General features: G+C 39.5%; 1 protein-coding gene across 2 annotated transcripts in view; it reads right to left on the bottom strand.

The window, feature by feature from the left end:
- GRTP1 (growth hormone regulated TBC protein 1) overlaps positions 1-24,874 on the bottom strand; it is a 33,574-nt gene extending 8,700 nt beyond the window's left edge. Inside the window, exons 1-5 of one of the 2 annotated variants that reach the window (XM_027675044.1) lie at positions 24,764-24,874; positions 23,188-23,339; positions 16,912-17,070; positions 11,123-11,247; positions 9,260-9,356 (exon numbers count right to left, since the gene is read on the bottom strand). In XM_027675044.1, coding sequence (XP_027530845.1) covers positions 9,260-9,356; positions 11,123-11,247; positions 16,912-17,070; positions 23,188-23,339; positions 24,764-24,801 — 571 coding nt within the window. In that variant the 5' untranslated portion in view covers positions 24,802-24,874. The remainder of the gene's footprint in view (positions 1-9,259; positions 9,357-11,122; positions 11,248-16,911; positions 17,071-23,187; positions 23,340-24,763) is intronic. The other variant, XM_027675046.1, reaches the window with a different exon arrangement.
- Positions 24,875-25,401: the final 527 nt, after the last annotated feature.

Here is a 25,401-nt window from a genome sequence, read left to right as displayed (position 1 = left end):
GGATGCTCTTTAATTACGAAGACAATGGAAAGATGACATCCTTCCAGACACTGCAGAAGGCAGAGATGAAATACAAAGAAACAGAGACTTCATATGTAACCTCTCAGAAAAACAAACTGAAGTTAGCGGCAGGTTCAAAAGCACAAATGAAACTTTCAGACATTCTAGTTATAGAGAAGGAAACTGGCTATGTTAATTATTTATTGACATACTAGCTCTGTTATGTGCTGCTCAGTAGAGACATTTGCATCATTAAAAACTAGTCCACTTTAAAATTATAGCTACCAAAACGCTCTCTCATACCTTAGATACAAGTCTGAGCAAAATACTGTTGGGTCAGCTCTCCTCTCTTCCCTCTCTCCCCTCTTCATATCCACTACCACTGGAATTGCTCCTGTTGTGGATAGTGTTTTTTTCATAATATCACTTAGCTGACAGACACAAGGGGACACAAGGTATTCCTCACTCAGTTGTTTCCAAACAGCCTGGCCTGACTCCAGTCATTGCACTCTCTGAATTGCGCCTGCCCAAAGAGTTGCGTGCTTTGGAGAAGCATTACTGGAGAAGCATTACTGCAGCTTACTGGGCTGACAATGGCCCCAGGAGCCAAGGCTTTTAATTCACAAAACACTGACAGACTTATCACCAATTTCCTCAAATAGAGAGGAAATTCATGAACAAGCATTAAAAACTACAATTGCTTATCATGCCTGTTGGGAAAACAAACTAAAAAAAAAAAAAAAAAAAGAGTTTACAATTGTGCAGTGAGTCTTAATGGCTGATGACTTTGGTTGAATAAGGATTCCTGGTTTTGTGCTTTTTTAATTCCTCCATGGGATTAGGAAGGATATTATCAGTTCACTGCACTGACAAGATTATTCTTAACACCTCAGCAAAAAACACAGCATTTATATCCTCTCACACTTAAGAATAACCCCAGTGCTACATTTTCGTCAGCTCTTTACCAGAACACCAGAACCAGGCCATAGGGACCACTGAGCACATTACTTCAGACTGGGACAGAAGCAGGCACCATAAATTGAGAGCTGGACCAACACATACAGTTCTAGCCTGGTATTGGCTATCCTTTACTCTGAAGAGAAGGGGAATGAAAGCCACAATCCTCTTACTTAAAGCTAACAAGAGAATTAATTTTAAACTTGAAGCAACAGGTTTTCAAACTATAAGAGGAACAAGTTAGACTTCTCCACTAGCCATAAACTGGCAGATTAGTAAAGCACTCAAGTCTTCTGAACATAAAACACATGAAGCAGGCAGGGTTGTATTTCCCAGGCACCTCTCTAAAAGTAAACAGTCACTTCTTGTACATTTAGGTGGACAAAAGTTACCACTGTACACTGCACATAATTTTCTTAATTTCCTTTACTCTCAAAGCACATCTCCTTCCAAAAACACATTCCTTATGTAGCCAACTATGCTGCATGTGCATTTTACTATATTTTGGAACAACACCAAAGCCTGCTGTCAATGCTTCTTCATACTAATACATATTTCAAAAAAACCAACACTTAGTAATAGAGTTGAGCAATTGAAAAAAAACCAAACCCACAATTTGGCAGTACCTCAACTTGAAAATACAATAAATCCAGAGTAAGCACATCTTAACTCAGAAAAAGCCAAAGGAATCCTTGGATATATTAACTACTGAGGAGAGGGTATGTCATCTCTGTATATGACAATAGCAAAACTGAGGTTAGAAAACTGCATCCAGCTCTGATATTCACATTTAAGGCAGGAAGCTGAAGAAGTGGAAAGGACATGAAAGAAAAGGTTATAAACACTACTAAGAAAAGCTGATCTCTGTAAGGAACTTCTTTGTAGAATTTATATAAGAAAAATGAAAAGCAAAGTCGACCAGTTCATAGAGAAAACATGCAAGCCATTTTGGGCTTTTCAGTATAGTAAGAGAAAGTCTTAAAAAGAAGTAATACCTACAAATTAGGACAAGGCAAATTCCAACAAAAATATAGCAAGGATTTTTACTAAGAGTGATTTATAGTTTGAGTACACTACTAGCAGTGGTCCTTGGATCTCTCTTTCAAACCAACGCTAGGACATTTCACAAAGACAAGCTCTGGCCAAATGAGTCTGCTGCAGAGGCACTCAGAATGGTTTGGAAGGGACTCTGCAGATATCTTGGCTTGGCCTTGAACACTTGCAGGGATGTGGCATCCACAAAATCTCTGGGCAACCTTTTCCAATGCCTCACTATCTTCTGAGTAAAGAATTTCCTCCTAACACCTAATCTAAATCTCCCCTCTTTTAGTTTAAAACCATTCCCCCTCATCCTATCACTATCTGCTCCTGTACAAAATTGCTCTCCATCTTTTTTAAAAGTTCCCTTTAAGTACTGAAAGGCCACAATGGGAGGGAATGACTGCTGTTTCCTCACCTGGCTTCTTATATAGCAAATCCAGTTACATTTCCAGTTTTATGAGTCTTGGTATTTTATACACAGCTTACTTCAAGCATATGAATACATTTTACAGGAATTTACAAGTTAAAATACAAAACTGTATATTAGGATCTGCATTGAGCATGTATAACCCCATCATACATCTGTCAGCAATTATATTATGATTCTTACTCTCAAAGTGACATTCAGGAAGCTTCTATTATTAAAATTACAATTGAACATGCAGAGCCCTGGCTGACCATCAGAAAGCAAATAAAAAAACCCCAAACAAACAAACAAACAGTGGAATGAAATAAGCTACTTGCTTTGGCTCTGTGCCTTTGCTGTGTTAATTCCACAGGTAAAACAGCACAATCCCTCTAACATGGAGGTGGCTCTGTCAAAACTACAGTCACTAGCTAAAACTAAAAACCAAAATGGAACATTCCTTCAACATGGCTATTCCAGTAAAATATAAAGCATCCATTAAGAAAGCCTTGTGCTACATGCCAAGGCTTGGCCGCTAATTGGTTTTTACACATCCAAATAAAAGGTAACCTCTTCTCCCAAACCCAAACTTCTGTGTTTGTACCACTCTACCTACATTCCTCCTTTGTATGCAGCCAGGGAATTCTACCTTTGATCAGTCCTGTAAGATTTCATCCGACAAGTTATTTTGCTGGTAGCTTTTGAAAGGGATGAAACTTTGATTTACTAGGGAGATAAACTTGCAAATACCACTGCCTGCACAGAGAGCCAAAGGCTGTAGTCCTACCCAGAGTAGTACCATGGAAGGCCTACTGAAGATACTTCAAGTTCAACATAGTCAAATTACATCAGTAGGCAGCTTGCTCATCAGAAGGAAAGAGGCATACTTTTTTGGTGGAATAGGTCCTGCTTCCAGTGTAAATACAGCCATAGCAAGGAACACAATATTTTTAAACACTATGAGTGCTTTTGCTGCATGACTGAAACTTAGCATGTTTCCTCACAAAATTAAGGCTGACAGCATGTATATTCTTCTCATATACAGCAAACTTCTGTTTCAGACAAAGCTGTAAGATTTCTACCCAGCCACCTAAAGCACACCTACTAAATAATGGGATTTTTCTTTCATTGATGAGGTTTGTGACTGGAGGGGAAAAAGGGGGATATGATACATAAAGTTAATAAAATATTTCAAAGGTATAAATACATACATAACTTCAAAGAGAAAAAAACCCCATCAGTTACTCATTTCCTGCTTGCTCGAGTCTCACAAATCCCCTAGCAGTTTAGATTTGTAAGTAATGAGCATTTCAGGCTTATCACAGTTTCTAAATACAGGCACATGATTCCTTCAGTCCACCTTCAGCTTAACAGGACACTGCATGCTTAATTCCTAGGTAAATTTGACTGACCTCTAATGTTCAATGATTAATGCTCTCATCATGGCTGGTGGTTAACAGTAAAACATGATTAAGTCCCATATTTCAAAGCTCCTAATTATTCAGCTGATCAGCCAAACATTCCTGTCTCCTAGTAGTAGCTGGAGTAGATGTTGTACTCCAGAGGTGTGCACCACTATGGCTTCACAGGAAATCACAGAGGAACTCTAAGGATGAGCAAGAATTCTGCCAACCCGTGGCCCTGTAGCTGACTGCTGCCAGAGCAGGAAGACAAGCAAACAGCCCAGAACTGATCGATTTCCTGAAATTTTCTGGGTTGTTTGGGCTATAAAAAAAGCTTGGTTACCAAAATCTACTTTGCAAATATGACGTTGTGTATGTCACACACAGCCTTGCAAGGAGTTTTCCACACCAAAAGCACATGCCTGTGGTGCTCAAGTCTTCTCTGTGAAAGGACATGCTTTTCGTCACAACAGTCCCCACTGCAGGCTGCAAATTCAGCTCAGTTGAGGTCAAGCAGTGATTTTACCCACACAGCTAAATAAAGTGCTTTGTGTGAAACAGTTCTACTCCCCTTTCAAGATGCAGGTCTTAAAAGACAGCTGCAAAGCCAGTTCTGCATTCTGAGGTTCCCTGGCAATACCCAATTAAGGTATTTAAATAAATTAAACATAACAAATACATGTTTAACTGCAATTAAAAGCAAACAGTCTAAATAAAAATACTTCACAGGTTAGTACATCATTCTGCATTTCTCCAGTGGTCCTTCCCTTCAAACCTGGAAGTCTGTATCATGGGGACTTAAAAGAATGTTGTAACATGAATCACTCAAAAGAGAAGGACATACAAGAGTTTGATATGTAGCTATGGTATCATTCAGTTAAAATATTCATGTCTCTATTCACTACTATGCCTAACCCTCTTGTGCAACAGTACCTGCAAGTCTCTGGCTGATACAATTGCAAACCATAGAGAGCTCAACAGAAATGTGTTAGATAACCATTATCTCAGCATGCAGACATTGCCTTAACCAGCAGTCACTAGGCTACCCAGCAAAGTGACACCTCGCTTTGCACCTTATGTCCTTGCAGATAATGCCAGTTAGTCACTAAAGTAGTGGACTGCAGGGAACTATTTCATCATTCACAACTCTGTTCTCATTTTTAATAATTGATAAACAACCAGGCAGTACATGTGGGTAAATAAATTTTAAAACAAAAGGCTAAAAAGCAGCCAGCTCAAGGAAGGTTGACAGACTGATCCTTGAAGAATGCTAAACCTCATGTAAGATTTTTATTTAGAGCATTGGAGAAAAAGAAAAAGCTGGTATTTGTTAACAATCCCAAACTAAGAGATACTGTCCCATGACAATACATGAGGCCCAACAGAATAACAGTGAAAAGACTGGAGTAAGAGACACATGATATTTAAAACAACAAGAATGTGCAAATAAAGTTTAGTGAAAAGGTGTTATGAATTCCTATACATTGTGTAAAAAACATCTGTTGACAATGAGAGAGGAGCAATAGCACATGCATTATTACAGAGATCACAAATAAAAACCAAAGTGCCGCAAGAGAAAAAAGGAAAGGGAGGTCCTACAGTTTTTCTCTCTTAAATAAAACACTTTCTGCTGTGAAAAGAGCCACTGCACAAGGCACTAGGTGATTTTCCACTGAAAAAAAGAAAAAAAAAAAAAGGTGCCATTGTGATCAAGTTTCAAAAAGAAATTAAAAAAAAATCAATTCTGATCAAAACTGGAACAAGCATGCAAAATAATTATTAAGCTAAAATGGGGACACAGAAGAGTTTTATGCAAGAGAAAAGTTTGACTGCTGTAGCTTGGTCAGAAAAAACATAAAATTAATTGACTGTACCCTACAAATACATGAAGAGCAAGCACAAAAGGGGACCTTTTCACCCCCAAAAGTCAGCAGTGACACAAGATTAAAAGGATATAAAATTGGCTGTGAACAAGCTAGTGCAGAAATCATGAGACCTCTCTGACCACTGGAGGAGTAATCTACAACTGGTTTTCAGTAACTCCATTATAATAGTCCAGTAGACTAATTTTAGCTTGATAAAACACTGCTGCTTCCAGACTGAGAACCACTGCGGGGAGGTGGAGGGAGGGGAATTAGTCTGCTATATATAAGCATAACTGACATGCTAAAGTGAGAACAAATTGTCAAGTTTTTCTTCTCTTAAACTCACCATTTAATCACAAATATGTAAGCCATGACAAATATACTCCTTAAATTACATCCTGAAGTACCACAGTTAAAAGGTCCCACTACATGGTACTTTCTAAAGCAACCTCTCCAGTATTTCTTCAACAGAACATAAATTTCTCAATGAGAGTCAGAGTAATGAAAAGAACAGAAACATTAGAGCTATGCTGAGTACAAACTGCAGGCACATCCACTCCGAGTTTGAATTGAATCCATACTGCTTCTTGTGGGCAATACTGTCTGCTCCAGCCATCTGAATGAGCCTGGGAATCAAAACAAGTTTGGTAACACCCAAAACTTCTGTTAAACAAATAATTCTTCCCTCCCTTGCTGCATTTAAATGATATGCTCCTAATCCCTCCAAAACCCTGGCTGAGCAGCTGACAGGCTGTTCATGAGCTTGCCTTCAGCAGAATCAGGAACGTTCTGGCCTCACCCAGCCGTACCCAGCAGTGCTACATTCAGGCAGATGAATGGCATGCACACACCTCCACACACCAACAAACCAAATCCCAATTTTTGTTGGCTCTCTCTTCCAGCTGTGCTAACTCCATTTGGATGTAACAGAACAATTCGGCCAGAAAACCTCTACTGATGGGCTCCCATTCTCTGTCACTTCCCCAGAATGCTCCCATCCGTCACACTGTGCATTTTCCAATCAATGACATTGATCTGTGGCTGGCTCAGCTCATCGGCTGACCAAAAGACCACTCTCAGCATCAAGGTACTGGAGCGGCTGTTTAATGTAATTAAATGTGTGTGGGCAGGGGAGGGAGCATCCATAGGGACACTGCAGAGGGCAGAGAATGTTTTTCTAAACTGTCCTAAACCACCACTGGCAGCAACAGGACACACTCGAAAATGAGGACATGACCTGGAGGCATATTTGTTGCAACTACAGGGGGAAAACATGGAGATTATAGTGTAAACAGATCAAGAAAAGAGCATCCAAAAGGAAACTAATGGAAAAAACGTTGGTTGATTGAACTGTTAGTATCCAACAAAAATTATTGCTAATTTTCCCTCTAAAGATATGGAAAATATACAATGCCTCTCTGCTTTCTGAACCAATATCTGTATGGCTTTAAAACTGAAATGTGCTGTACCTTGCACTAGTAACAGAAGGGTAGTAACTACTTAGCCCAGTAAGTTTCTTTACTGATACAGTCTGTCTGCCTGATTCTCTCTCACATATGCACACACAGTATTTCACTGAAATTATGCCAATTATCTTATCCATCATGCTTTTAATTTTATAAATACACAAATCAAGGACGATATAGGAGAGTGGTGGGAATAAAAGGGATAAAAATATTTTTTTAAATGTTATGAGTTTCTTCTCATCACCAATGCCGCTTGCCCAAGATAAATTCAACAAGAGGGAAAACTAAGAGCAGCTTTTGTCACTTAGGTATCAGCAAAGCATAGAAGAAAGATATACAAGAAGAACTGAAGGTTTTAAAGGTTTTATGACAAACTGAGTTAAGTTCCCTACTAAAAACAACGAACATAAAATTCTGACTCTACCTCTCTTGCCTCAAATAAAAACATATAAGACTACTGAGAAGATTTACAGCAAAAGTTTCCACACATCACTTCACAATGAAACTTGTCTTTTACTGAGGGCCTTATCCTTCACACAGTGGTGTCAAAGAAAAAACATCCACCCATGTCAGCCAGTGACAGGTCATATGGCAGACAGCAGCCCCATCTCCTACCTGTTTGCGCAGCTTACACAGCTCTCGAGGCAGAACAAAAGCAACAGACAATTGATTTCTTTAGACTATTTTTATAGCTTGAAAGTAAACTTTAAGGCTGCAAAATGTCAAATATTTGCAGATTGATTCAACAACTCATAGCACTCCCTGCCTCCCTCTACTCTTTCAGTTTGGAAACAAAGCCCACCCACCCTGGTCATTCACAAGGAAAATCCAAGTTCCTACATGGTGGATTCAGTGTAAAAGATAATTTCTTACAGTCATTCAAAAGCATGAAAAGACTCTCCCAGCTCTTCCTCCTTATTTCTAAAAGACCTTTCTGTTAATAAGAGAACAAAAATTATACCTTTTTTTTGTTTAAACTTAAACAAGAAAGAAAGAAAAGCGGAAGTATCAACCTTGATGTCCTTGACCAGCTCTTAGTTGACAGTATAATACTGAATTCCGCCTCCAACCACTTGAGATAAAGATCTGTGCAAAAGCAAAACTGGGCCAATAAGGAATTAGTCTTCCACTTCATATTAGTCTTCCAATTAGACTTTCCACATACATTACAGGTGTAGCTGTAGTCAGTCCTGTGCAATGCTAATGGGAATTCATGATGAAACCATTCTCCCGCTGTAATTAAATCTCAAGAAAGAACATTCCCAAATGTATTTTATAGGAGTATAAAACATAGCTGTGCCTCATGCCTTTTGGTTTTAAACATGTACAGTGAGGTTCAGCTTATACAGGGGACAAAACTAATTGTATAAACACCTCCTGCAAACCCAGAGATCCAGGCAAGGGAACCCAGAGAGCTACTGAACAGACCAGATGCAGATACTGTCTATAGCTTAGGGTGTGCTGAATTTCCCTCTGGACTCTATTGACCAGCCTGGCTAGATCACCATGGATTGTAACAGAGCCTTATCAAGAACTTCCCATACAGACAGGGATTTTGACACTTGTTTGCTTTGCTGCAAAATCACAGTGTAAAGTGTCCAAGAATTTTCCACTCAGAAGAGGGAGACACAGCAGGAACTACCACCACCTTGTCAAAAACCTCTGAAAAAAGCTCACATTGCCTCCTGCCGAGCCACTGGGAATTCCTACTTCAGGCTCGGTGCTCAAATTGTGCACATCTCCCATCTTTGTTCTGCTCTGCCATCACTGTCTGTGTGTTGTGTTACATTCCTGCAAACAGAAGTGCCAAATCCCAGACAGCTTTCCAAGCCCTGTTCCCCAGCTTCATACTGATAGAAGAAGACACCTACCTAACAGATATAAGTAGGAAGTGAGAAGACGGAGTGCAAATCAACAAGCATTAACCACTGCTTCAAAACTAAAATCTGACCAGAAAACATGGGCAAATTTTGCCTGTGTGCTGTTTTTCCAGGACCCTAGAAAAATCTTCAGTCCAGGCAAGTCCATTTTAACATCTAAACCCTCTAAAACTGGAGAAGAATGCAAAAATAAAAGCCAAGGTCCAATATATGAATACAACTATCTATGTTTTTAGCATACCAGGCAATATTCTTCCAATAAGAGCATCTAGCAACCAAAAGGACTCCTCTTCATTCTTTGTAATAAGAATCAGGTATCCAGCAATGAAGTTCATGCCCTGAAACAGAAAAAAGGGTTTTATGTACACACTTATCTTAACAGTTTCCAGTTTATTTCTTTTGATTAAGGGCTAAGTTACTACAGTTCTACAAAGTGTGCATATTAAGTAAAATCTAATAATGGAGGCCATGGTTGAGTAACCCGTTAAACCTACATGATGACAGCTAACAAGAATTATTAACAAAGATCAAGGAGAGGAAAATTAAAAGTTTAGTAGTCTACACTTTACTTTCAACTTTCCTTTTCTTTTTTTTTTTTTTTGTAATTCCAAAGCCCTGGCCCAGTGTAACTGAAAACTGCTTTGATCAGAACCAAAACACAGCTGTATTAGATGAGCAATACAAACACAACACACCTCACCTGCAGGTAGACAGTGAGGCTACAGGAGGAGAATGCCTGACCCAAACACTCTTTAAACTTGCAGTTCCAGCAGCTTTTACAAGCTGTTGCTGCTTAAGTCATCCAAAGGCTGTATACAAACCACTTGCTCCAGTACATATAATAACATCCTCTGAGGAGACTTAAACATGCAAAGAAACCACATAAGGTTTTTTTAATCTTCTTCTTTTATTAGCCCAATAAACAGTTAATGTACCAAAACATTTTAGGAACAATTGGACATGTATTTTGAGTAGAAGCTACCATGGTTTAGAAGTTGTGTATGTGTTATGTTGTGTATAACCACCTCTACATAGGAGCCTGACACTTGCAAAAGTGAGTCTTCATAATTCTACCCCTTCTGTTATTATAAAAATATTAAAATTATATTTTAATAAATACATCTTACTGACAATAATAAAAATCACCCATCTTTTGAAGAATGGGAGTAAACTGCTTAGGATACACAAAAAGTTTTTTTAGTGACTTCGGTGTAGGTTTAAGTCCCTCTAAGTCTCCTTCTCTCCAGACTTCAGTAAATACTATTCATATTCTTTTAACTTTGGAGCAGTTGTATTTACTGTACTAACTTTCTCAACTAACAAGAGGTATATGTTAGCACACATATCCTTGCTGAGGAAGGGGGGGGGGGAAGGAGAGGACTTAAGCGAACTGAAAACATGTTCTGCTTATGACAATTCCTGCTTCTTAATGATCCTTAAAGATAGACGCTTTTTTTCTTGACTGTCAGACTGTCATGAATCAGCTTTTATCTTCTTTGTGTCCCACAGGAAACTTTACAGTACTTGACAGTGACAACAGAAGCTTTTTTGAGCTGCCATCAAAGCAGTATCAGGTTGAACTTCAAAGAAATTTTCTTCCTACTTGCCTTATCTATACTGGGAGACTGGCACCAAATAAATGCTACCAGCCCCCAACTACATGATGTCACATTAATGTTGGTGTTTCTGTATTTTGAAAAACATGACAGTGAAAACAAAGGAAATTGAGATCTCATGATGCTTTGTACATATGAAGGACTGTTTTGGGAAAGATGGCAGGAGGGAGGAAGTGGGAAAGGCAAGCTCGCTTTCTCTTCCTCTACAAAGCAACTAATCTCGGTATAACCATGCATGATAAAATATTTATTTTGCAGCTAACAAATGGAGCCAATTATGATCAAGCTAGCTACGAAAACAGCCATGGAGTAACTCACAGGGATATTTGAATTTGCCTGAAGCAATTCATACCCCACTCCCCTCCTCCAGGGCAATTTTAAAAACAGAAATAGTTTGTGGATGGGCTTCTAAAAAACACACATTCAAATGGACAAGAACAATTACCATGCTGAAATGCAGTATTGTCTAAAGAACAGTGATTACATACCTGACAATATCCTACTGCTTTATTATGATGCCCATATGCCACCAACACGTTGTAGAGTGCATGCTGCAAACATGGATCGGCAGTTTTGCGGAATTTTACATTATCTGGAAATGTTCTGTTCATGTCTAGACAAAAGGAAAAAAGACCAAAATTAAGAGCTGTTCCCTCTTTCACATTCCAAATAACTTCTACAGCTCTTCTGAAGTACAACTGAAGCTTCACTATGGTGCATTGAACTGTTGTTTGGGTGGATTAATTTTAAGAAACAGCTTTACCTCCATTTTGGCTAAAAGGGCACTTGCATTCAAGGATAATCTATTCCTAGAAAGAATAATCCTATTAGTGTACAGAAACCAATTTCAAGCAGGCCTAAAGAAATTCTTCTGCAGATTGGACTCTCTCAACATCTGACTGCAAAGGCTTAAATGAAAGCAAAGCAGGTATTTAGACTGACAGGAACAAAACATGCCAAAGATCAAGTCAAGAGGCATGAAATGAGCTGTGCTTCTGGGAAAGTATAGTTTCCCAACAAATCAGATGAACTTTCAATTGGTTTATTCATTGAATTGCTACCAGACAGTCCCAAACAGCTAAAAAACCAGCCCTGTTCCTGCAACTGGTGACTTTCACTTAAAAATCGCTTTTTAAAAAGTTAATTTTTCTCCATGATGTGACCATGAGAAGAGTTGTGTCTTCATTGGTGCAAGACCATAGCGATGGAGAGCCATTTTTAATATCCAAACAGCAGAGCACATTCTTACATGCTTCAATCTCAGTCCTTACCAAGTAAGGGTTATGCAATTACTGACATTGCCAACCATTAATTTCTTTCAGACCTAACCTGAACAGTAGGACTAATCTCTTCTTACAAAGGTCTAAAAATTAGACATAGAAGTTTGAGCTACTTACTCCAAAACACCCTTTAGTTGTTGGAAAGAAACAGGCAGAGTTAATTTTTGGCCTGCTTCAGTCTATAAGGGAGAATCCAAGGTCACTAGTCCAGACTTGTGCATTTGATTTTTGAACAGGATTTTTCTCCCCAACTTAAACTTCTACAGGTAACTTTGGAGATTTTCAAAACCCAGGAGTTATTAATAAAATATGAACAGTTGCTTGGGTTATATTTAACAACAACAAAACTAAATTGGGTTAAAGTTAAAAACAAAATTCAGGAACAGTACCTCTGTACAGATCTCCATGTCCTAAGAATTATCACTTCTTATCAGCCTTTTCCGGCATAAAGGAAGAAGTCTGTTACAGCTTTGACACAAAGTTTAGCTGGAAGTAACCAAAGGAAGAAAGCTCCCCAAAATCACGAGGAGTGTAATGGAAGTCACAAGCATTAAGATGTTGTCACACTAATCTCTATTTCTTCCTTTTAAAGTGAACAAATAATTTACAGGAAAATATTTCACATCACCTCTCATGTGACTGAAAAGAAAAACACAAGGAAAAAGACAACATTTTAAGAGGACCTGAGCAACAAACAGATACAGGATAAATAGATTTGTTTTGTTTCTTCTTGGTAGGAATAGCAGCATAGTATTTGCATAATAAAAATTCACTGTTTATTACAGTATGTGCTGGGTGCTATAGAAAAGACTAATTTTAACATTTTAGCCATGGCTCTTCTCCTCAGCTATACAGACCAAGGGTGAGGGGGGAGTACGAAAAGTCCATCACATACAGAGCAGAGACTACTCAAACTACTCATCTGCCATTTTACAACCTTAGGAAGGCTTCCAGCTGAGAGAATCAGCACCAACTTGCTTTCTGATTGCAGAGCATGTTTTTCCCACAAGGACTGGGGGAAGTCTTCCCTAGTTTTATGAAGGATTTAAAATATTCCTTTATATTTAGTAACAGTATTTTAGTTTAGGGGGAGGGGACAGAGAGAAAAACAAGTTACAAGAGCTAGAAAGCTTTATCCTTAAGAGAAGATATGGGGCATGGTCTCACAGGTGCACACAAACCAATATGTTTTACCATACTGTAAGACAATGGTCAGAGATGATTTGCGGCAAATGGCAGGAGCATGCAAGAGCTGTTCATTTGGCTTCAGCACTTACACACACTTTACTACACCTGTTCCAGAGGAGACTTCCAAACACCACCTCCTCACGCTCTGCACAGCCTACCCTCTGACCTGTTACCCACTAATCTGCTTTATTCTTAATAGACATTGGTGTCCAAAGGAACACAGCCTCAAACTAGTCCAGTTTGGGAGGGGGAAAGTTATATATTAAAAAATATATATTAAAAAATATATATATTAAAAAAATTTGGAATTCTTTTCAAGCAGGGAAATGAACATTAGAACTTTATACTGCTAGATAAATCCCAAAATTATGACTATCATGTCATTGTGTGCAGATCTACTTCTTATAAACAAATTAGGTATGGGAGCACAGAATTAGGAAGAAGGCCACAAAGAAGGTCAGATATGTCTCAGAAACTCTGCAAACATCAGATAATCTGAGACTAGGAAAAACATTCTGAGGAAGTATCACCACACACTACTCCTCCAGTTCTCCCTTTAGCTGTTCTGGTTGACCAAAGACCAGAGGAGGCAGCCATTTGGATATGACCTGATATGGCTCCTCTTACAGAGAGCCAGAAGACCTCACACTGCTGTTCCCCTTGCTCTTGCATGGTTAAATGCCCTAAACTCACGTGAAAATTCCCAACCTTCACTAATTGTTTAACATGCAGAGAAGCTTATTAGTGCTTTGATAATAAAATGTTCCCTGTCTCCAGTGAAATGGCAACGACCATTGTTTGAATTACTTTTCTGAACCCATCATAAACTCAACTAGGATCCTGCAACTACCATCACACAGTCAGATCCTTATGTCAGCAGTCACATAGCACAGCACAGGCTCAGAGGACTCACTGATAAATATCAGACCTTGGGTTTCACAGCCCCTACAACTCCTCCTCATGAAACACATAAGTGGAAATGCCGATATTAGCTGCACAGACACATCTACTCTGAAATTCAATGGCCCAGCCTAAGGGGAGATTACTGCAAGGAAGACATCACAACTTACCCCCCAGCCTTTTTGTAACCAGGACATAGCTTCGAATTAGAAGGACAGCCACTTTTTATCCTGCCAACGTCATTTCTCCTACTAAACTTTACTATAATAGGACATGAACAACAAAGAATAGTAGGAATGCATGCCCTTCTAAATGTGCACATAAACTAAGACATGAAAATTTTCATCAACATTTAAAGACCTGCATTCTCCAAACTCTTGTTTTTATGCTTAGAATACAAGGCCTGCTCTCTCCTATGTTTCCCTTTTTTAAAAAAACAAAATGTTCAAACAGCAAATACTATATAAAAAAAGAAATCAGCAATACAGTTCATCAGTTAAGAACCAGGAAGTTAAAGGGCAAAACTGGTGAAAGAACAGATTAAAGATTTAATTAGCTGAAAGACTTCTGTTGCTATTACTAATCAGACTTTTCTTTAAAGATTAGACCACTTCTTTACACAGTCTACCTTGCCTTTTTTAACCTTATTATACCCCATTAAAGACTCTCCCATGTGAAAACAAGTCCCAAACATACATGAATGTTGTTTGGAGCTTCTGGGCACGCAAACGAAACAGGACACACTGGCTCTTACACGTTTTAAACTGAATTTGAAATGAAATCTTTCACTGACCTTGTTCTCCTTGTCCTCCTGGCTCTCCCCTGTTGTTGCTGTTCCCTTGTTTTTAAACCACAGCATTGTGCTGGGCTGTAACTTTACAGCCAGAATGTGGGACTAAATACAGCACATTCGTGTGAAAATTTTGGAAACTGCAACCATGAAAAATGAACAGCAGTAGAATTCCACACCTTACCTTAGTCTACTGTTAAAAACAACTACAGTAATGGGAAAATAAGAGGCAAAACCAAAATCAATGTCAGACAATAATTCAAACTGAAACAGTTCTCAGCTAAATCGCACTATAGAATTTGCACAATCAGGAGTTCATTAAATACATTAAACACAAAGTTTCCATTCACCTTAAGTACTTTGCTCTTTCCATCACTTCTATGTTCACGTTGTTTCTTCCTTTCTAAAGGGAAATCTACCACTCTGGAGTCCGAGGTCCTCACTTTATTTTTCCCCCCTTCAATAAAATCTTACAAGCTGTTTTTCTTTATATTTTCCCTCACTTTTAATTTTCTCTTCTGCAGTTTTCCAATCAATGCAGTAGATCTTCCAAAAGTCTCTTTCCTCAATAGCTCACAAATAGATCTTTATCTTCTTCCAATATTTTTCCTCCGCCACAAAAATATTTTTATTTAATTTTAACCTGTGCAAAAAGCCACCTACTGACACAACATCACCCTTCATGTCTTTGTCTAGTACTGCAAAAGAAATCGTTTTCAACTCTGCTGCAGCAATTCTACCCCAACTGAATAGTCTGAACCTCCTCCAGGCCCTTACCGAGGCTGACTTTAGAAAGTCATCTTAGTAGCTCTCTTTGTATTCATAGTTAGAGCTCTACTGTTTCAAGTCCTGAGCAGGACATAAGGCTGGCTAGTCTTCATATTCATAGGAACGTGAAAGTTTATGCTCCAAAATGCCTTACTAAGGTGTGTAGTCCCAAAAGCCCAAAGTGCTGCTGTTGCAGGGAGAGGCAGAGAAGAAACTTGGCATAAACCAAAAGTGTTCAGATGATTATCCTAATTCGAATAAAAATCCATACAGCCCAAACTTTAAATACCTGGGTTTTGCAACAGGAAGAAGACAACAACTGTACCTGCCATTCTAACCAAACCACCTCAGCATTGTCCTTGACTGGAGCGCAGCCCAACCTCTTGACTTATTAACTGGGCAATTCAGCCAACATCAGCTTCTCTATAAAAGCTCTGCTGTAGCAGGTTGACTAGTTTCAGGACAAACATCAATTACATCAAACCTCTACTTCCTTGCCATTACCTGCTGCCTCTTTTTACTCCCAGTGGGTCAGTCTAAGGTCTGGTTGCCCTTATTCCCTGTCACTAGTATCGGCCACTGATCAAAGTTCACAGAAAGTGCATATGAAACTGGATTAGTACAAGAGGGGTATTTCAGCTCCTCCACTTCTCCCAGGGATTTGCATTTAGTGTTTAGTATTTCGTGTACCAGGTGGATTCCTCCACCTGTCATTTTATCAAATTCCCTCTTAAACCAGTTCATGCTTCTTCTAATCTCTGCAGCACAGTAACAAATACCACAATGCAGTGATATGGCAAATTTCATTGTATCCTTGGTTCCTAAGTTACAAGAAACAAATAACAATTGCTCCCCATTCATCCTCTTTGCACCATTTATAATTCAGATAAATCTATTAACAGCTTTTTCTTAGCAGTCTTTTTCCTTAAGCTGAAATCCTAGCATATTCCACCTGCCTCATATGGACTGTGTACCACACCTTCAACAATCCCTGCTGCTTCTCCAGTATCCTACTGGAACAGAAATATGGAGAAACAGACTCAAAGGCAGGTCTCATGGCACAAAGTTATAACTCTTCAATCACTTAGGACATGACATAATACTGTTTTCTAGTTTGTTCCTTCCCAAATAATTTCTAATCTTCCTTAAATGCATTCCTTAATGCTTTTAACCACATGATGAACTGGAGAGATCTGTGCTGTTAAAGAGCTTATGGCTAATCTAATTTACATTAATTCAGCACTTAAACCACTACTACAGAAACATTAAGTTTTCCATGACATAACTTGATCTCTAACATTTAGGACATAGAATGGATAACACGGATAAACTGCATTATCAAGACAATAACCTGTTTTGATTGCTTCAAGCAGCTTGTCATTTTTCTCTCCTTCAAGCAGTCTGTGGTAATATCCAGGGTTTTGTTCCATGTTGGTTTGGGCCCCACTCACAATCATCCAGATCAATGCACGGTGTTCATTGGGGATGCCTTTCCTGATATACCTCTTCACTGCAAAACAAGAAGTTTGGTTTTGTTTGTTCCTTTATTAAATAAACAAAAAAATCCAGCTGTATCATTCTTTTGGAAATGAGCAACCAAAAGTTAAGAAGTCATAGGAAAACTCTTGACTAGAGATTATTATGTTTTCTTTCCTATGCTACCGTTAAGGACAAGCATTTACTTCGCAGCTGCATAGTATAGTTTAGATTCACTATTAAATTCCTGTCACTCAGACTCCCCACACAGATCTCCAGACCCAGGCTTTCCTTCCTCTTCTCTTCCCCCACCAGAATTTTTAATCGTTTCCTCATCTTCTGCCTTTCTGGATGGAGATTTGAACAGCAAAGTTTGCCCTTGATCTTTGTTCTTTTTAATTCAGACAAGCACTGATTTTTCCTACATTACCAGTGGCCTCTGACATGACAGCTCTTTCCCTTTTGTTATGCTCTAGTATCCATGTTAACTCACCCCAGGGTTTCAGCTTAGCATCTCACCACTGAAATCATGGCTCAAACTGAGGAATATGAAATATGTGCCTGCTGTTTAAAGGACCCTTTGGAAGAACTGGAGATGTGAGTGAGCAGCAGATGATTCTTCCTGGAATAACTGGGGAAGTCTTTTCAAATCTAAAGTAGCTCTTATCTCCTGCATCATATTCATCATTAGGGTGTGCTTTAGGTTTTTTTAAAGCCGATGATTCAGTCTAAATAACTGGGATGCAAGATTACAGGAAGAAGCATCAGGCTAATGATACCCAAAGCAGCTTCCTCCTGGGAATGGTATGAAAAATATTAATAAGGAGTCAATGCTGCTCATTGGTACATAATCCTAAATCAGCATTACCTCTTCTGACCCAAAAAGAGCAACTGAATGTTTGAGATTTTCTGTTTTTTTCAGGGAGAATAAAATGATAAAGCAACCAGACATTTCTTACTAAATGAATGAGACATTATGAATTAAAGCATCAACTTCTCATCCCTAACTTCTATGAGACTCAAATGAGAGTCGGGACTTAAATTACACACACAGAATATCATTACCTAGCCAGGTTTTATCCAGTCATGAAGATCTGTAAGTCAAAGTAAATGCTGCCTAAATTAAAGGCCTTAAAAACAGCAGGCTTAAACAAGGTTTTACAACTCAGACAGACCTTCTAAATACACTCCATCTAATTGCAGCCACCTATTCTTTAGGAACCAAAGCTGCTTCCCCAGTGTCAACAGATAAATCTATGCACATATAATGGGCATTTCACCCACCTAAAATCTGGTACTTTCCCTCAAAGAAATATATTTGTAATAAACACCTGGTCTTCAGGGTAGTTTTTGTTTATCTTTTTGATAAGGATTTATATTATGGGTTACAGTCTACTATTGCAGCTGTAAAGTGACTTTAACTACAACCTTCTTTTAGACTGACTGGAAATAACTCACTTGTTTCCATGGTGGCTTAATAATTCTCACATCATCTTTTTTTACAAGTTTTTGAACTCTAATGCTCAAGAAATCCTATAGATGGATATAGCAAAAGGTAAGAAACCTTTCCCAAAAAATCTTCGTTCGCGAAGACTGGCCATACTATACTATATATGAAGAACCAGTCCCATTTAGGTTAGCAAGAAGAGACATTCAGACGAGCCTGCAAATGTCTCTAGGAGCAAACTTATTGGCTAAAATACTGGATATGATCATATTTTAACACATAATTCCAATGGTATCTTTTTCTGGAACAACTGTAAATTCTAGAAGCATAGCCAACATCCACATCCAACAACACACATTAAATTCAAGAGAAGCAGGGACAGTGGCACAAGGGGAAAGCAGCCCTGCAGCACAGCATACACTCATTATTCCTCAGTGTCATCATTCTCATGCTAATAGCCAGAAGCTTGTATCATCCCAAGTGACTACTGACCCAGCTCCCCCACTCCCTGAGGAATGGAAAAAGCCCTTTACATGGTGCTTTTCATCCTCACACCATTATCATACTTGCTAGAATCTGCAAACTGGCATACAGGAGGCAGCAAAGCAGTTTTGAAAACAAGGACAGTTGCAATTTTATATATAAACATATTATTTATATATGTCATATTCTGTGCACAAAATTGTGTTGTTTTATACAAATATGTTCTTATGGTTTGCTTTCTTTCACATTAACCTCAGGAACTGAAAAGCCCACAACAATTCAACTGCAGAATATCGTCCCACTCTAACACCTAAGAAGGTTTCACAGATGAAGCCGGATCGTGCATGAGTCTCCAGTCACGCATCCAATGCCAATTATAAACCAAGGGCTTGATCTCAGAAGCAGCACTGTTGAATAACACCAAGTCCTGAGCATCCGCACACAGCATCACACTCAGGACAACCAGAATGTACACAACGTAATCTAAGTTTTAAAAATATTTCTTCACTATGTGTGTTTTATGTAAAATTTTTTCTCTGTTCATTATGAACAGAGGCAATATGAAACATTAATTTTTAAGCAAAAAACCTCCTCTTTTAATAATCCAATTATCTCTGACACTTAGTGACAGTTTCACAAGTTTAGAGTCACACTTTTTAAACGTGTTTTTCTTGTCACGAGATAAAACAGGTGCATGATAGGGTAGTAGTCTAAAAGTGCTAACAAATACCCAAAGTAACTTCAAATATGCAGAAAATAACATTTTTCTAATACTGTGCACTACTTATAGTAGCAAGATTTAAAAGTAAGTCACATCTGCCTGTCCTCATTTAATGGTAGAATATGAGAATTTTGATAGCTTCTGCTTCTAGATAAGAGTTGTATTTACCTTTTTGCCCCTTTAACATCGTTTCACTCTACAACATAGACTAGGTTTATGCAGCAAAAAAAACCATTTAAAAACAAAAGCTACCTCATCTTAAAAATATTAGAAGAGTGTCATCTTGAGAAGCATCTGCACTTATTACTTTTTCGGTTACTAACAATTACTGTTGCATGCTAAGGAAACAAACAAACTTGGGCCCCAGAAGAAGAATTCTACAAAAGAGCAGAAAACATCATAAAAAAGGAACTGAAAATTTTATTTTATGAATACATCACAGAAGAGACAAAGCAGACTTGTGCTGTAAACGTTCAAGTTCCAGTCAAACATGAAAACTGATTTTCTAAGAAGCTCCTTCCTCCAGCCCCTGGCTGGAACAGAAGTGCTCCTGTTAAAACCACTGTTTAGTACATTTACTTTCACCTTGCACTGTATTTTATCAAAGACCAAAAAGCGTCTTCTGCTACTGGTCAGTTTTGACCAATCCACTTACAGCCAAATTCTGTCATGTGGCACAATTTTGGTCAGAATTAGGCTACTTTGAGCAATTATGTCAGACAGTTTGCTGCCCACTTGCAAGCAAGCCAGAGCAGAAAGCTGTATTTTGGTCCCATAAAGACAGAGCTGAATGGAGAAGAGAAAACATTAGGAGGATCTCAGTAGTGGTAGAGAGAGAGAGAGAAAGGAGGCAAGTGATGAATAATGACTAAAAGTTCTCACATGCAGTGGAAACTAGGTGAAGATAACAAGGGTAGAGGGAGAAACAAAATACCAAAAAATAACAAAGAGCCTGGAGAATGAGTGAAAGGAACTATCAGCCAAAATTCCCTGACCCACCCTGCCAGCAGGTTGTAATACAGAACAACAGGATACACTGCCTGGATACACTACCATTGCTATAAACCTCCTCTAATTATTTTTCTTTATAGTAGAACAGAATTATATACATACATACCACACTGGATATGAGGCAAACACAGTAGCATGTGAACATGCCACATTTCCAAACTGGAAAATTAACATAAGTCCTCACTTCCTCCTGTTCACCCAGACAGAAATTATGAGCTTCTCTGTGTACAGACAAATGGGTGTGGAACTCCTGAGCTACCACATGTACAATGCCCCTCTCACGTCTGCTCACAGTAAGACACTTTGAAACGGCCCTGACAGAACTCAAAACATGGGATCACAAATACAGCTATTGCATTCTGGGAGGGAAGTGGCAAATCAAATATTCTTCTCAGTTCTAGCTTATGGCAGAGCCAGCAGCTCCTGAGCAAAGCTTCAGAGCAACCAAGTCAGGGCTTGGAGGAGGGAAATTCAGTGCATAATCAAGCAGACCTTCTGCTCTCCAACTGCCTGCGAGGAAATCACGGCAGGATCATCTTGCAGGATAAAGCACACACCTAAACAATTGCTTACACAATTCCACGTGCATATGCAATGGACTTCAATCCTAACACTGATATAAGAAGGAAAGTATTTAAAAATCAGTAATTGCACAGGTCAACCTTCCAGTCTCCTCCACGGTATCAGTTGAGGATAATGCGGGAAGCTGTTTGTAATAACTTTGAATCTACACTCGAACTACATTTCCTCAACATTGCTTATTCCTGTTACTCTCCTTAGAATTACATATTACATATGTACATGAGAATGCATAGCCTACAAATCCAAGTATCTTTAGCAAAAGTTACCAATGTCACAGATGATGCACCAGACCACAAGGGTTTGTGAAAGTCAAGAGCCACTGCTCTTGTCCACCCAGTGGATTTACAGAATCCCCTTTTTCACACAGAGCAGCCTGTTAGAGACAATTAAAGTCACACTAAAGGTTACTGTCATTACATGTCTGGTAAGACAGCATGACCATCTGAAATCTGGTGGAGTTTGGGGCAAAGTTTTGGCTCCAAAATAAGACCAGAGGCATTCACACTGTTTGTATCACAGTTACATTCTGTGTCTGCACTGCTGGAACTGAGAACACAAAGAGAAATGAAATGAACTCAAAGAAATTGCTAAAAGCTGCCACTGTTACCATTAACACATTTTAAGAGGAGGAGGAGATAAATCAAAACCTGAGATTATTTTTCCATAACAACTAGAAGACTAAGTTCTGCAGAATATCAAAATCCTCGCCAATTCAAAATACCACAAAGTTATCACTATATTCAAACTTGACACTCTTAAAAAAAAAGCTTCTTTACATTTGTAAGAAAAATAAGATAGTAGAGTAGATACTTTCTGGTTAGCAGCATATGATCTAGCAGCTACAGCTCAAACCTACATTTTCTGGGATTTCTCAGACTTAAAATGGACATCTGTACACAAAATACACTGTTACACTTAAAAACTCTCACTAGTTATCATCCCATTCCTGGTGCCAAGATAAAAACCCCCAAAAGAAAACCACCAGAATTACCAGTCAAAGTCTGCACCTCAAGCACAGCTCTAAGTATTTAGCTATGTTACAGTCAATGCATGATTAATTTTTGCTTAGTTTTATTCACTTTTTCTTTAACATACTTATGGAGAACTCTGCCCACCTCCAAAAGACACCCAAAAGAAAGCAAGTTGAATAGCACCATTAAAAGCAAAATTTAGATGCTTATATGAAAACATAACCCAAAGAAAGAGTGTGAGGAAAACCCCACCCTTTAGTTCCACAGGACTCTCTGGCACCTTCTGATTCTTTCCATTTATTTCTACCTGTCTGTTTTTCAAGATTACTAGAGATTCATTACTAGAGATTTTCTTGCTTTTTGAAGCAGACATTAACACTTCATCAGCAGCGTATCCAATGTTGCGTTAGCTCCCGTATTCATTTTACTTACTTCACTTTATAAGGCATTTATCATCAGTTCTTACTATGCACCTTTTCAGCTGTGTGGTAAATGTCATTTTAGAAAATGAAGATAAAGAAAGCTAGAACATCTCAGCAATCTAAAGAACTGTTAGAGTCAGCACCTGAAAACCCTAAAATCCTGATCCCTGGGGTTCAAGACGGCATCTTCTATATGTCTTTTTAAAGAGAGAGCAGATTACAATACAACAAACAGCTGCAAAACAGCATCTTGAAGTGCCAGTGGCCATAATATCTGGGTTACAGATGTAATAAGATACTATAGCATATGCCAAAAAAGGATTACTCCTTTGTAAGCTTTAAATCAAATCCCTCTAACAACAGCATACCTGCTTATGTATTATCACTGTTTACACTACCAGTTTTCATATGAAGACAGAAATAGTATTTAACATCCCAAACCACAAAGCCATTGAATACCATTTATATTGGTTACAACATAATGCACTTTTACCTATAAGCAGACACAGCTCACCTTTTAAGCTCTTCTGTATACTGTTATTCCCCTTTAGGAGCTTGGACCATTTTATTGCTCTTCTAGTGAGTACCACTAGGTACCTGGAAAAGAATGCTTCATAGGATGCATAATCAAAGTCTTCTGGCCTTTCAAACCCATACGGATCAACCCTACAAAATAAAAAAGAATTCTCGTACATGTTTCAACATACCTACAGTGGAAAAAAACCATGCTCAAAACTCCCTCCTCCCAGCAAAAACCTATTTTACACAAACTATTACACTCCATTTAGCATATCAAAGCTGAAGTACATTAATTTAAACACACATTGTTCAGTCGGTTTTACAGATTTCACTGCTTTTACAAGCAAGGAGTTTTTGGACCAAAGGATCTGTTGTCTGCAAAACTGACCCAAATTATGACCACACAGAAATCTGGGAGGAGTTTTTCTCCACAATACAGACAAACAGTTGAAAAGTGTGAAGGTATAGCACAACAGCTCCAATGTGACCTCAGCTCTCTTTCCACACAGTTCTGCACAGAAAAGTGACAACAAATAGTACAAGTTACAAAAATTATTTTTCCAGTGGGTAATTTCTGAAATCTTCTTCATGAAAGTGTGTGACTTGGAAAAAGAGACAAATCCTTGTATCAATCCGCCTACTTTATATGTGTACCAAAACCACTTATTATCTTTTACAATTTTTCACTGTATAGCACATTATCTCAGGCAGCGCGACACTAACAGAGTTCAGACCTGCGTGGCTGATTCTAAGATTAATATATCAAGTCACTTTGCTAAATTAGATTTATGGCAACTTCCCAGGGCACTTTATACCTGCCAGCTATCACCCCTACAGGACATTCATAGGCTTTGTAGAAGTTAAACAGGCAGACGGAGTCTGTTCTCTCAGAAAAGGTTTCAAGGCAGACTTCGGGGCTTAACTTCCTAAAACACCACCCCTTTCATTCATGGAAAAGGAATCTGGCCATGGAGCAGCACTGGCCCAGCCTTGGGAAAACTGGCTCACGGGAGTGTCACAGGTAGTAAAGCATGAATCAGAGGAGGAACAATTAAATATTCAGACCTCAAATTGTTATTACCTAGTTGGCTGTTCAGAAAAGTCACCTTAGTATTCGTGTACTTCTCATATCCGACACAAAAGCCACAGGTGTAAGACATCGAGACCCCCGACACAGGTTTCTCATAAGACACAGAACGTGAAAACACCCAAAAAAAGCCCCTAACACCTCCATGAACACACATTTCATATTTACAACTACGACTGCGACTGCCCAGGCAGCAAGCAGAGATAAATATCATGCTCAACTCCGTTCCTGAGGTAGAAAGGCAAAACGAGTCAGGACGCGAGGTTCTAAGGAAGCTGCCCTCCCTGACCTGCCCTCGGGCAAGGGAGGTTTCATGGTCGCTGCTCGGTGCCCTCTGTCGCGCCGTGGCCGGTTCGTAGGGGGGTTCCCCTCCTCGCAGCCCCTCGGCCGCCCCTCGCGGCTCCGAGCGCTCAGGGCGGCACAGCTCGCCCTCCCTGCGCGGGTGACCCGGCTCCGGACCCACCCCTCATCCCCCCAGCCCTACCTGTACGCCCAGTCCCGCCCGTCCTCTCGCCTGTCCATCGGCCGCCCGCGCTCGGCCCCCGGCGGGCGGGCGCTCCCCAGGCCGAGCAGCGCCGCGGCCGCGGCCCCGGACGGAGCTGCGGCTCCCAAGTTCAACTCTCCTGCCGCCTCCGAGGGGCGGGGGCGGGCGCCGGGTCCCGCCTCCCGTGCCCGGGGCCGGGCGCTGGGAAGGGCAGTTCCGTGCCCGCGGGGCTGGGCGGCGGCGGGGTGGCTTTCCTCTGCTCGGGCTGCACGGCAAGGAGGTGCGGGTCTGGTTCTGATAGAGTTTTAGGTTTGTGCATTTCATATTTCTCTCGTCTTTGAAAAAAAAAATTCTTTTTTTTTTTGGAAAAAAAACCCAAATGTCTCACTAATACAGAGTGAGAGGGGCTTCAGGTACGGCCCTTCAAACCAAAGGAATTTCCCCATAACCAGTGAGGAGAAATCACCCCAAATCATCACAATCGTCCTTTTAATTTCCTTCAGTTATTCATTTAAGTCAATGCTGTGTTATAAAGAATGATGGAATATTCTGAGTTGAAAGGGACTCACAAGGATCATCAAAGTAAAACTCCCGGCCCTGCATAGGAGAGCCCCAAGAATCACATCATGTGCCTAAGA

The sequence above is a fragment of the Neopelma chrysocephalum genome, unplaced genomic scaffold (genome assembly GCF_003984885.1).
Source record: "Neopelma chrysocephalum unplaced genomic scaffold, ASM398488v2 Primary Assembly neopelma1_25, whole genome shotgun sequence".
NCBI lineage: Eukaryota > Metazoa > Chordata > Aves > Passeriformes > Pipridae > Neopelma > Neopelma chrysocephalum.
The sequence above is the reverse complement of the archived record's forward strand: the minus strand, read 5'-3'. Positions and strand labels throughout refer to the sequence as shown.